The sequence below is a fragment of the Podospora pseudopauciseta genome, assembly GCF_035222475.1.
Source record: "Podospora pseudopauciseta strain CBS 411.78 chromosome 2 map unlocalized CBS411.78m_2.2, whole genome shotgun sequence".
Taxonomy (NCBI): Eukaryota; Fungi; Ascomycota; class Sordariomycetes; order Sordariales; family Podosporaceae; genus Podospora; species Podospora pseudopauciseta.
This window is the reverse complement of record NW_026946664.1, coordinates 245,183-256,562: the sequence shown is the minus strand read 5'-3', so window position 1 is coordinate 256,562 and position 11,380 is coordinate 245,183. Positions and strand designations below refer to the sequence as shown.

The 11,380-nt window shown below is 53.7% G+C and overlaps 6 protein-coding genes across 6 annotated transcripts; 3 read left to right on the top strand and 3 right to left on the bottom strand.

Moving 5' to 3' along the window:
• Positions 1-941: 941 nt before the first annotated feature.
• Positions 942-1,532, top strand: QC763_0046600 (uncharacterized protein; the record flags this gene model as incomplete). Its single annotated transcript, XM_062905694.1, has 3 exons — positions 942-1,151; positions 1,217-1,336; positions 1,397-1,532. Exons 1-3 carry the CDS (start codon positions 1,015-1,017, stop codon positions 1,530-1,532), a joined length of 393 nt encoding a protein of 130 aa, XP_062767761.1. The 5' UTR covers positions 942-1,014.
• Positions 1,533-1,598: 66 nt separating this feature from the next.
• On the top strand, positions 1,599-2,896 carry QC763_0046590 (uncharacterized protein; the record flags this gene model as incomplete). The annotated part of the gene is made up of 2 exons (XM_062905693.1): positions 1,599-2,010; positions 2,065-2,896. 2 exons carry the CDS (start codon positions 1,599-1,601, stop codon positions 2,628-2,630), a joined length of 978 nt encoding a protein of 325 aa, XP_062767760.1. The 3' UTR covers positions 2,631-2,896.
• Positions 2,897-3,170: 274 nt separating this feature from the next.
• Positions 3,171-4,574, bottom strand: CRH1_2 (transglycosylase; the record flags this gene model as incomplete). The annotated part of the gene is made up of 2 exons (XM_062905692.1): positions 3,171-4,397; positions 4,466-4,574. The coding sequence occupies 2 exons, from the start codon at positions 4,572-4,574 to the stop codon at positions 3,322-3,324; spliced, it is 1,185 nt and encodes a 394-aa protein (XP_062767759.1). The 3' UTR covers positions 3,171-3,321.
• A 514-nt stretch (positions 4,575-5,088) lies between these two features.
• APM4_2 (clathrin associated protein complex medium subunit) lies at positions 5,089-6,838 on the bottom strand (the record flags this gene model as incomplete). Its single annotated transcript, XM_062905691.1, has 3 exons — positions 6,219-6,838; positions 5,163-6,132; positions 5,089-5,095 (listed from the first exon to the last, which is right to left on the bottom strand). The coding sequence occupies exons 1-3, from the start codon at positions 6,553-6,555 to the stop codon at positions 5,089-5,091; spliced, it is 1,314 nt and encodes a 437-aa protein (XP_062767758.1). The 5' UTR covers positions 6,556-6,838.
• Positions 6,839-7,371: 533 nt separating this feature from the next.
• On the top strand, positions 7,372-8,761 carry QC763_0046560 (uncharacterized protein; the record flags this gene model as incomplete). The annotated part of the gene is made up of 3 exons (XM_062905690.1): positions 7,372-7,410; positions 7,470-7,854; positions 7,923-8,761. 3 exons carry the CDS (start codon positions 7,372-7,374, stop codon positions 8,759-8,761), a joined length of 1,263 nt encoding a protein of 420 aa, XP_062767757.1.
• Positions 8,762-8,785: 24 nt separating this feature from the next.
• Positions 8,786-11,293, bottom strand: QC763_001280 (uncharacterized protein). Its single transcript, XM_062905251.1, has 4 exons — positions 10,588-11,293; positions 10,358-10,505; positions 10,057-10,288; positions 8,786-9,993 (listed from the first exon to the last, which is right to left on the bottom strand). Exons 1-4 carry the CDS (start codon positions 10,810-10,812, stop codon positions 9,084-9,086), a joined length of 1,515 nt encoding a protein of 504 aa, XP_062767756.1. The 5' UTR covers positions 10,813-11,293; the 3' UTR covers positions 8,786-9,083.
• Positions 11,294-11,380: the final 87 nt, after the last annotated feature.

Below are 11,380 nucleotides of genomic sequence, written 5' to 3'. Positions count from 1 at the left end.
AGTTCGTATACCAGGCCCGTATACTGTAAAAAACAAAAAAATCGTTATATAAAAACTATTTCCTACGTAAAAGGTCTATAGGAAGATACTACCCCTAGACATTATAATCGAAGGAAAAATAATATTAATTATATTCGATATTATAAATATAGGACCCTCGAAAAATATAATCCTAGGGCAACCATAGTATAAAGACTATAACCTAGATATCGATTAGAGGGATAGTAACTATCTACGACTAAAAAGCTTTAAAAGTATTTAACTAACGATAGGAGATTAGGAGCACGTACGGAGCAGAGTGCAGGATAAATACCCTCCACGGTACTACCGTACCCAGGAGCCCCCCGACAAACTGGAAGAAGCTCTCAGGCGACCTTTAGCCACGGAACTGGAGTGTACACTGGCCTCCAGTAACGCGACGGTTTTCGCTCCCATATTAAATCCCAGCAGCCTATAAAGCCTAGCTTCCATGGGGATGGCTTTATGTCTTGCCCACTTCGCGGAACAGCCCGACATGTCGGTCTGCGATACAGATCAGCGCGAAAAACGATGCAGGGATTATGTTACTATAGTGCTGTGTAGCTAGTTGAGCTAAAATTACCATCGTAAAGCTCAGGAGCTCTGAGTCTTCCTAGACATTGTCCTTAAGTCTCGATGTCATGTTCGTAGAGACTGAATTGGGTTGTTTCCGATGTCCCTGTGAAACAAACTTTTCCTTCCTTTTAGCCATGGCAAGCCAGTTTCGACGGCCTATTATTTCCACCAATGAACTAAGTTTCTCCGCATCATGTTTGTATTTTGCCGGCTCCAAGCTTTTGCAACAAGGGGTACTACTACCTCCAGTTGTCAAACCCCTGTATACCACACGCAACCCGAGCTAGGCATTGCAACGCAACCTTTCTCGTGTTGACAGAGATCTTCAATATAGAATAAAATGGACACGTCCTTATGACCAATAACTAACTCGTTGTCTGGAAGTTGTATACTATTTCCTGTTGGTTTTCCTATCTAGCAATGATGGTGAGCAGATTGTGTTTTTTGTGGCTTGCAAGCTATGCACCACATCTCGTTGCAGCTGTTTCGTACAGCGTGCCATCATCGCCTCCATCGAATTCCAGTCCTCTCCTAGATCCGGCGCCGGTGGGCGTGTCGTAAGTCAACTGCTGTCTCCCCTCGAGTGAAACTCAAGGCACCTCTGGCTGACATTCTAGGGTAGACTGGAATTCTTCACTTTCCCTGGCTACATGGAAAATGTCACGTCCACCATGACGTGCTTGAAGAACTTCAAAGATCTCACCGGCTCATGGCCGCCGGTAAGGGTTGGTGGAACAACGCAGTAAGCATATCTTTCTTGCATGAAGACACCTCGGGTTCACGCTCTAATGGATATCAACAGAGACCGGGCAACATATAATGCCCAATCATCGGCAGCGGTCACTTACTCTGTCAGCAACCCCGCTGATGCACCCATGAGTCTGACGTTTGGTCCTTCGTTTTTCGACCTGGCGGCCTCATACCCGGGAAGGTTATAATTGGACTCAACAGGCGACTGAATAATCTGGGCAACACTCGCAGCTTCAAGGCTCGCTCACCAAAGGATGAGAAACCTGGACTCGATCGAGCTCGGCAACGAACCCAACTTCTACACCAATAGCGACCCGATCGCTGGTGGCACCTGGAACGCAGCTCGGGACCGTGCCAGTCAGGTTGAATGGCAGAGGGCCTTGGCCAGCAATCTGACAACTTCCAGCATCATCTCCGCGGGCGTCTTCTTTGGGACAGACAAATTCAACAATGCGAATCTGGCCAGAGAGGAAGGAAACGCGATGGCAGCTGTCAAAAATTTCAACTCGCATAATTACCCACAGTGGGCAGGGACCTACAATTTGGCAAGACTCATGAGCCATAGCGCGATTGCGACACAGATTGCGCCCTTCAAGGCTGAGGCTGCGGCAGCCAGAGTTGCTGGCAAGGACTATATCATGGGGGAGACAAACAGCGCAACCCAAGGTTTGTCCTATATAACGTCTGTGTTTTCTGCGGCTACTGACAGCATTATCGCAGGAGGGGGTGGCATAAGCCCAACATTCGGCGCCGCTTTGTGGATCGTAGACTATGTGGCCCAGTCCCTATTATTGGGCATCAAGTCTATCTACTTCCACCAGGGAACTATCGGAAACTGTCAGTACTGTTGGTGGGGCAGGTTCAGTATGGGAAACCCTTATTATGGGGCTTACTTCATCACGGCGGCCCTGGCAGAAGCACAAAGAATTGCTCCGTTGGATAGCTTCTTGAATAACTTTGGGGGATACGCCATCTACAAGGACAACAAGCCCATCCGAATCTTGCTCATCAACTCCAACTACTACGAATCGGGGACCAGATCGAGAGAAAGCTTCACGTTGACTGGACTGCCTTCCGGCCTCACGAGCGTCCTGTCCAAAAGACTGACTGGGAGTAGTGCTACTTCTAGATCCGACAGGTCTAGTCCCGCCACCTTTGGTGGTCAGACTTTCCAAGACGGAACGTGTGTGAAGCAAGGAATCGAACAGGTGGAGGAGGCTAGCGTGGGAGCGGGGAGTGTTACGTTGAGCTTGGCCGCGTCCGAGGCATTGCTGGTGTACCTGTGAAGACGCTCCTCGAGATTTTCTCGTGAAAATTGCTCGGGAAATTCATCCGTGGCGGGTGAATGTGTCATAGGAGCCATGTCATGACAAATGCATCGTTGGATGAGATGCTGTAAATACACCGATGCTGGTGCACGTTCCTACCTACTGAGAGACAGGTACGACTGATATAACTACCGCGAGAGCACCGAGTGGTTTGTATCATACGTTGTAAAGTAGAAAACAGATACGATCAGCAGCTAAGCTCAAGCTTGCTATGTGTTGCAGAAGGCTCGGGATGATCGCCGAGAGACTTGGTTGCACTATGGGTTCCTTGTTAACCTGTTATCAACCATCCAAGATTAGTTCCAACATCGCCTACATGGAGTTACCTTAACTCGACTTTGGTTTATCGTGTGTTCAGCTAGGCCAAGACCTATGTTTCCACCCTGAGCACCCTTACATACTCACCCACCTAGTTGCTCGCAGACAGCAAGATAAGAAGGCCACTGGTCGAGGCTTGCAACCAGTCAGATACGATTTCACAATGGAGCTTGCGTCGAGCAGTTTGTAAGTAGTAGGTCTTCGATTTGAACTACTAATATTCTCCAAATATCTCTAATGAGTTTTGCAAGGAAAGGTTTGCTTAGGTAGGTGCCCATACCATCAACTTTTCAATAAGAAAGACTCCAGCCATACGAATCCAACAAAGAAGTTAAACTGCTGCCAGCATTCCCACTGTACACACCGCAACACTCAAGATCCCCATGAGACCAAATCGAGTCGTCAAGCTACTTCCTCCGGAAATGATGTTGGCAGGCTCCGTAGGGCGGTCTGTGGAAACCATGGTGGTTGTTGTGATGGGATTTCCACCATGTCCGGCAAAACCGGTCGCCGAGGAAGCCACGCCAGATGCTGTTTCGGTCACGTCGTGGGTCACAAAGGGCTCCTCGTCGCTGGTGATTCCGCCCTTGTCTCTTTTGTCTGTCCCTTTCTCACGACCCTGGCCACCGCCACTCTCTCCTACCGGCATCGGTTCTGGAGCTTGGCTTGGCACAGGCCCGGTTGTGACATTTGTCATGGAGATGCTTTTCCAGCTTCCGGACAAATCCGAATAAAAATAACTCGCCGCTGGATTCAGATTCGTGACCGAGACGCTCTCTACGTACATGGTAAACGGCCCCTGGGTGTAGTTGGTGACGCCGCCGGCCCAGTCAATTGTCCCGTTTGGATTATTTGAATCCCCTCCGGCCCAAATGCCCAATTTCAGCCTCATGGGCGTCTGAGGAAAATTGCGGCCACCGAGGGCATCTTGATAGGCCAGGGTTCTGACAATGGCACCGTCGATATACCATGTTACCAGGCTTGGGGTCCAGTCGATGGTGTAGTTATGTATCAGCCCTTGGGTGTCTCCCATGGCGGTCTTGCCGCCACGGTCCCAGGTGGTTGTGTTCCCTTTCCCAAAGTAGTTGGTTTGCACCTCTTTCCGTTCGCCGCCGATCCATTCCCAGTCAATTTCGTCCAAGTCATCCGACTCTAGGACCACACAACTGACGATGCCCGTGCCACTGGCTGCCCTCATGTGCACCTCGGCACGGCCAAAAAAGAAGTACCAGGCTGTCTCTATGGTGGGGGAGTCACCTTGCTTGTTGATAGTGAAGGCACCGCCGAAATTGGGCGTGTACGTGACGGACCCCGTGCCGACAGATGACCAATGGTTGTTGTCCGGGCCATTGCGGAAGTCAATGCTGTACTTAGGAACGGGCAGGCCAACATCAGGGGGACAGCGCTCTGCACAAAGTCTGGTCAGCTGCCATCTGTCCCTTGAGAGGACCTCAAACGGCTATCTGGGCACTCACTGGCCGTTGGGTTACAGCTTGTGTAGGTTTGGGCGGTGGCCAGGGCACACAAGGCCACGGCACCTAGCAGCAGAGAACGAGGCCACGAGGGAGAGAGAGAGAAGCGCATGATCAAAACCAGGCGGCTTTTACGCTAAAAGCCATCGACGAGAGCGCGGTTAAAGGATGGAGGCGGGTGTCAGGGTGCTCTCGGAACGAAGCGAGAAGATCAGGGTTAACCGGAAGTCCGCAGGCTGCTAGCAGTGGTTTGCCAGCAAGCCATCTGAACATAAGGTTATGGGAACCAGAGAAATGATCGAGACGGGGCGCCGCCACCTCGTCAGCTCTGGGGGCCCATCCCGCCGGTCACCCTCCAAGAGGTAGCACATGCAACAGCGAAGGGAGTACGTGATTCCGAGGAGACATCAAAGTTCCGTTGTGCAGAACCGCTGGCGTGGGCTGCCATGTCCTGGTCTGCCACTGTGGGAGACGGTGTTTCTTTTTTTCCCATTCCCGATCAAAGTTGTGTATCATTAGATTCTCGCATGCTCTTGAAATAACCAAACGCCGCCAAACGCCAGTGCTATGCAATGCAGCAGATACCGCGACACACCAAAGAAAACACATGGTATTAGTAAACGGGGTTAGAACCTGGCATGGCCGTGTTAGCATGGACACTTCCCCCACCTCTAAAAGCCAGTTGGGTTGGCAAACTGACCTGATCTCGTAGCTCCCGGCCCTCGTCATGTACCTCACCCACTTGACGCTGGAGTAGTTGCTCTTCTCGAACACTTTTAGGTATCGGACCAGCAGCCCGGAGCTGGTGAACATCAAGAGGCTGAAGCTCATACTCAGTGGCGGTCGGCTCCAGGCCTTTTGGTTGGTCATGCTGGTCAGCTCGGCCTCGGCGCTCAGCACGAACTCGCTCTGACCGGTGAAGCGGCCGATTTTCCAGACAATGTTGTTTTCCGACGGCTCGTACTTGGCCTTTCCCTGGGTGCACCGCTCCGTGATCCTAGCCGTATTGAGCGGGGTCGGGATGCGGACAATAACGTTGGTGGCAAAAAGCTTGGAGCCAAAGTTGGCGCGCACACCGATGCTGTACTCGACCTTTGTCTTGCCGACCTCGTTGACGATGGCGTGGACCTTGAAGGGCAGATTGACGTTTTCGGTGGCACGGTAGCGCATCAGCTCAAACTCGCCGTCAGGCGGCACAAATGAGATGATGCGGTCGCTGTCAAACTTGCCCAGCTTGACGCATTGGTGGAACTGGCAGTCCTCCAGCGTCACACTGCCGGCAGCCGCCTTGGTTGCCTTGCTCCCCTGCCTGTTCCCGCTCGGAAGAGTCTGCATGCCGTCGTTGTCAAGAAGCAGGCGGTCGTTGAGGCCAAACTTGCACTCGGGTGTCCCGCTCAGGTAGGCGCGCATGATAATCTGGCCGGTGACGTCGGCTCGGAGCACGGAGCCGGTTGCGCTCATCAGAAGATTCACATCCTCAATGACATCGACAAAGGCCTCGTTCTTGCGGTACTTGACATCAGCCTTGCGCCACGACAGCGCGCCCGTGGCCTGCATGGTGATCTTGGCCGAGTCCTCGACGGCGCGCTCCGACCTGACGCCCTCAGTGGTGATGTACATCTTGAGCGTGTCGGTCTCGGTGTTTTGGGGATAGCCAAAGTCGATAATTTCTGCGCAAAAGGGAGAGAGAGAGAGCACCGTTAGCAGCGGCCGCCGCGGCAGACAACAAGCAGATAAGCAAACAAGACAAACACACCATCCAGGAGCTCATAAACCAGGACGAAGTTGTTCTTGACGGCCTCCTCGTCAAACTTGGCAAAGTAGCCACGGCCGAGCTGAATCAAGCGGTAGAGAAACTCAAAAACGAGAGCGGCATTGGCGTTACTCTTGGTGATGGCCACCAGGTAAATGTTCTCGTGTTTGACATGGCTGAAGGTGGTGCTGCCGAGGGTCAGGATGGGTGAGCGGACCTGGGCATTGCTGATGACCTGAATGCGGAAGACATCGGCGAGACGTGGGCGGCAGTCGTTGCGGAAGGCACGGAAGATTAGATTCTCGCCCTTCTGGTTGAAGATGAGGATTCCCGACAGCATCGTGAGGTTGGCCTGCTGTCCGCGTGGTGGTTGCAGCTCAGCTTCAATTGGATCGGGGGATATTACGGAGTAGGTGGTTCAAATCGGCCGGGAACGCGCTGCGAGGAAGGGCACCCGACCCGCGTCGGGTCCAGGCACCGATGGACAGCACAGGCAGTTTCAAGCTGGACAGGAGCCCCGTGCTTGGGCGGTGAGGGGCAGCCCCCCGCCTTCAGCTGGCGGGCGGCCCGTTCGCTATTTGTGCACGATATCTAAGGGTGAAGGGCAAGTGCACGAGCCACAGTGTGACCCGCAGTACCTACAGAATAACACTACCTACCTACTTACCTCTTACCTCTTGCTGCAGCGTCGTCATCACCATCATCATACGGCGGTCACTTGACCTGCTGACGCTAGCAGACAACAGTACTTCCAAATGTGCCACTTGGCTCTTCGGATGCAACCGATGCTGATGAAGCTGATCCGACACTTAGTACTATAGCAGCCCCAGATGCATGATCTGCACCCACCCGTCCAATGGCAGCCAGCAGCCAATTGCCAGTGACTTCAATAGCACCCATGATGTCATGGGTTGGAACCCCTGTATTTTCGACGGGACACAACACACCACAGAACCGAGACAGCCCATGCGGGATGATGTCGAGGGGGCCTGAGGAATGCCATCTTGGTCCCAGGGTCAGTACTTGGGCCGTATTGCATGTCGATCAGATGTCCTACTTTAATTATCCGTGATTCCCCTCCAGTTCTGGCCAGCAAACGTCGCTATCGACCGTCTATTGTGCAGAAGCCGCTATCGACAACCGACCAGCAGCAGCCATGGACGCTGCCAACTTGGCTGAGAAAAAAGAGTTGAAGGCAGGTAGAGCATCCATCTCTCTTGCGTTTGACGACGTGAAAGCTGACAGCTCCCGCAGCAAGCATTTGTCCTCGCAACGCTCATCTCGACCATTGCAGGCACATTCATCACAGGCATCAACCTCTACGACCGCTTGGTCGAGCAGCGCCGGCAGAGGAAGCGGGACAAGGGCCAAAACAAACGAATCAAGGAGCTCGAGGCGCGTTTGAACACGGCCGAGGAAGAGAGGACGAAACTGAAGGAAGAGCAAGGCAAACAGGGTCAGAGAAAGAGAGCAAAGGGTGGCGGTTCCGCGTCTGATTCCGATGCGGATGATGACCACGACCGAGACGATGATGGCGCCCGCCATCTTCGACGCTCTCTTCAGCACGGCGGCCCAAGTATCCAGCGAGAGTACGACCGCTTCTACAATACGATGGGACAAAAGTTTGCCCGGGGTGACCGTAAGACCTCCAGTCCCGCTCTACCTTTCTCCAGGAACGACGTGCTGACTGTTGGCTTTCCTGACCAGTGGTCGCTCAAACCCAGCTGCAGAGCCAAATCATAGTACTCCAAAGCACCGTCATCAAGCTCTTGGAGGAAGCCCTGCTTACTGGCCAACCGCCAGATCTGAGCAGGCTGTACAACACATCCGAGTTTGCGCGCGAGGGCAGCATTCGCGCCCTCCAAGATCAGTATCAGCGTTTCCTCCAGTCCGCCCCGATCCCCAGACGAGGGCCAAGGCCTGGAGCGCCCATCCGCCGTACGTCCTCCACGCCCTCTCTTCGAGGAGATGCAGCAAGTGAGGCTGGCTGGGACCATCCACCTGTACGAAAAGCACTCCCTCCTGCAGCAGCCGACAATCTGTATCATGACGACAGCCGGAGCGGCACCAACAGAAAAGACCCTCTATTCTGCCCATATGCGGTAGACTTGCAGCATAGCCAGTCTCCCACACTGGTCCACGTCACCTGCCCGGCGTGTGGTACCCTGCTAGAGAATCCCCCCGCGGACCGAGATGAGAGAGAGGGGCGTCAATCCTCCTGGCGAATCGAAAAGGAGGTGGTTATCCGAGACCGGGATCGGGACTGGGAACGTCGAGGAAGATCATCTTCACGTGGAAGTCGCTACGGCGACAAAGACGAAAAGGTCGATACTAAGTCCTTCATATTGACCCCGCGGTTTGTGGCAAAGTGTCATCGTCCAGATTCAGGGTACGCCTGTTACCTATGCCTGTGTCATCGCGATCGAGACACATTGTGTAAAACCGAGGAGACATTGGTCAGCCATGTTGCCGGCAAGCACAGCATTGCCGAGTACAGGCAGGATCGAGACATCAAGGAGATGGCTCGCACGTTGCCCTATCGTTGAAAGGCCAAGATAAAAGTTTGGTGGGAGAAGAATGGGACAGAGAAGAGCTAGCCATGTGTATGATCAATATTTATTAGATGGTTAATAGGTATGTGTGACGAAAACAACCCCAGCGTTGTCGTGTGGTTATGAGACAAGCAACGGGAGGAAGGAGAAAAAAAAGATTTGTAGAAAGTGAAACCAAAATGCTCGACGCCATTCCATGCATCATTTTGGCTTATTTTGTCATGACCAGACCATTTTCCAACCCCCGACACTTCCTCGCCCCGCCGTTTTTCCTTCATACACAAATTCAAGACGCCCCTTACTCTGCCTACACAGCCTACACGGCCTCAACGCTCACCGTTTTGTGGCCATTCTTTTCCGAGTGCACTTTTCCTTGTGCAATCGCCTCTTCCTTGGCTCGTTTGCTGTGAAAGGTGGCCAGGACCTTGTGGTTGACGGCCTCGTGAATCTTTTCTTCGGGACGGTTCATCCACACGGGCCAGCCCGAGTGGGACAGGGGCCACAGGACGTGGTTGTCCTTGGATTCTATCCACTCGTAGCTGGGGCGGACGGGACGGCTGGCGATCACGTCCATCTCGGCGGCCACCTGAGCAGCATAGGCCTCGAGGGGTAGGTCGTTGACGTCCTGGCCAAAAGGGTTTTCGATTTCGCGACCGATGAACAGAATGCCCAGGATGATATACGCCGCGGCAACTGTAGCGGGAATCGTGATCCACTCCAGCACCTTGACGAGCTGGAAGGGCAGCAGCAGGATGTACACCCATGTGATTTGGGCGATGGCGATCGAGTAGGCAATGGGGAGCGGCGTGGTGAGCACTCTTTCCGTGCCCACAAGCACGTCGTTGAGCGACATGATGTTGTTGTAGGCCATGGTCTGGTGCATGGTGACGGGCAGGCGGCCGCTGAGGGCGAGCTCGTCGGTGAAGGAGGCAAGGTACGACAGAATCTCGAGGGGGAGGTTGCCCAGGGGGACGGCAGCCTTCTTAAGGGACTTGCGTGGGTTGCTTTCTGCAAACGACACTCCCAGGTACTCGCCCACGCTCTTGAAGAAACTCGGGCGCTTGAAGGTCCGGTGCGCATTTTCGGGGTCCTCCTCGGTGGCCACCTTGGCAAAGGTATCCAGGTGCGAAATGAGACTCGAGATGTCCTCGTAGCACGTGTATGGTTCGAAGCGCAGCTTGTGCTTAAGGGCAACAGCAAATGCCACCAAAAGATTCATAGCGGTACTGGTCGTCACGCCAACAGGTCAGCCCACATGCGCCTAGACTCTCCACGGCCTGGGGACTTACAGTTTCTCCAGGACTTCGCGTCTCTTCACCAGGTCCTTCTTCTCTTCGGGCACATCTTTGCGGCCAGAAGCGTGCACCCAGTAGATCCGACCCAAATTCTGGGTTGCCAGAATCAGCTGCGCCCAGTACTTTCTGCCTTCGTTGTAGCGCTCATAGGCCGTGGAGCTGCGGAATGACAAGCTCAGACCGACGACAAAACCGAGGACGGTGAGCAGGATGCTGTTTATGCCGACTATATGGGAAAGACATTGCGTGAGTTGTGCGCACGGTGGCAAACAAAGAAAAGGCAACAGGGACCTACGCATGTACACTTTCATACTAAGGATGGTGATGAGAGACGCCCAGGCGCCAATAGCGAGCAAGGGCAGAATCATCTTGGGCAGGATGCTGCCATGCATCTGGAGGAAGATGGGCCATTTGGAGTGTTTCTGGATATCGCGTGGACCTGTCTGCAGAGCAGTATCAGCACCTGGGTTCATCCAGCCATTCCGTCGCCACAGCTAAGGGACCGACCGGTCAGGAGAAACTCACAAAGTAATCATCAATATCCAACGATGTGTTCTTGCGACTGAAGGGATTTGGGGTGAAGAGTCGGGGCGAGGTAAGCGAAGCAATGTCCTCTATCACGGGGCTGTGGGTGCTGATGCGCTTTGGTCTTGTCTCGCTGTGAAGACCGCCTTGGCTGTGGCCGGCAGCCCCTCCAGCTTCAGCTACAGGAGCAGCCGGGGCGCTGGCAGCAGGGCCATCGTCGGACATGGCGGGTGGTTTTGGAGTTCCAGTTGGATGGCCACAATGGGAGAAAGATCGGTCGTGAGCGAGAGGGTGTGAGTGTGTCTTTGATGGCTAGATCACAGAGGCTAAGGAGCTACGAGAAAGGGCAAGGAGGGAGAAAGCCAAAGCAAAGGAGAAGAAGAGAAGAAAGAAAGAAGAGGAAGAGAAGGGAGAGAGGAAAGGGAAAAAATGGAGGGAGGAGGGAGGAGGGAGGGGGGTGTAAGGAGGCGATCGGGGACGGAGATAGGTAGGTAGGATACGAGATCTTACAGACAGACAAGACGAGACGAGACGGGATGTCAATTGGCAATTGCTCTCATCAACCAATGTCAGGAATCATCAATCTCAACCCATCAATTGGCGGCAGGCACTGCTGCACTTGCTGATGCTGGGCCGCGCAGGGGTTGAGCTGACGGTGGCAGTGTCCCGTGTGTTCTGGACCGTCTGAAGCTTTCTGAAACCGCGTTGATCCATACCACCTCCCCCTGTTGGCGCACGCACAAGGGAGCGCTTGGACCAGAAGCTTCCCGATGCGGAAAGCCCTGGACACGTG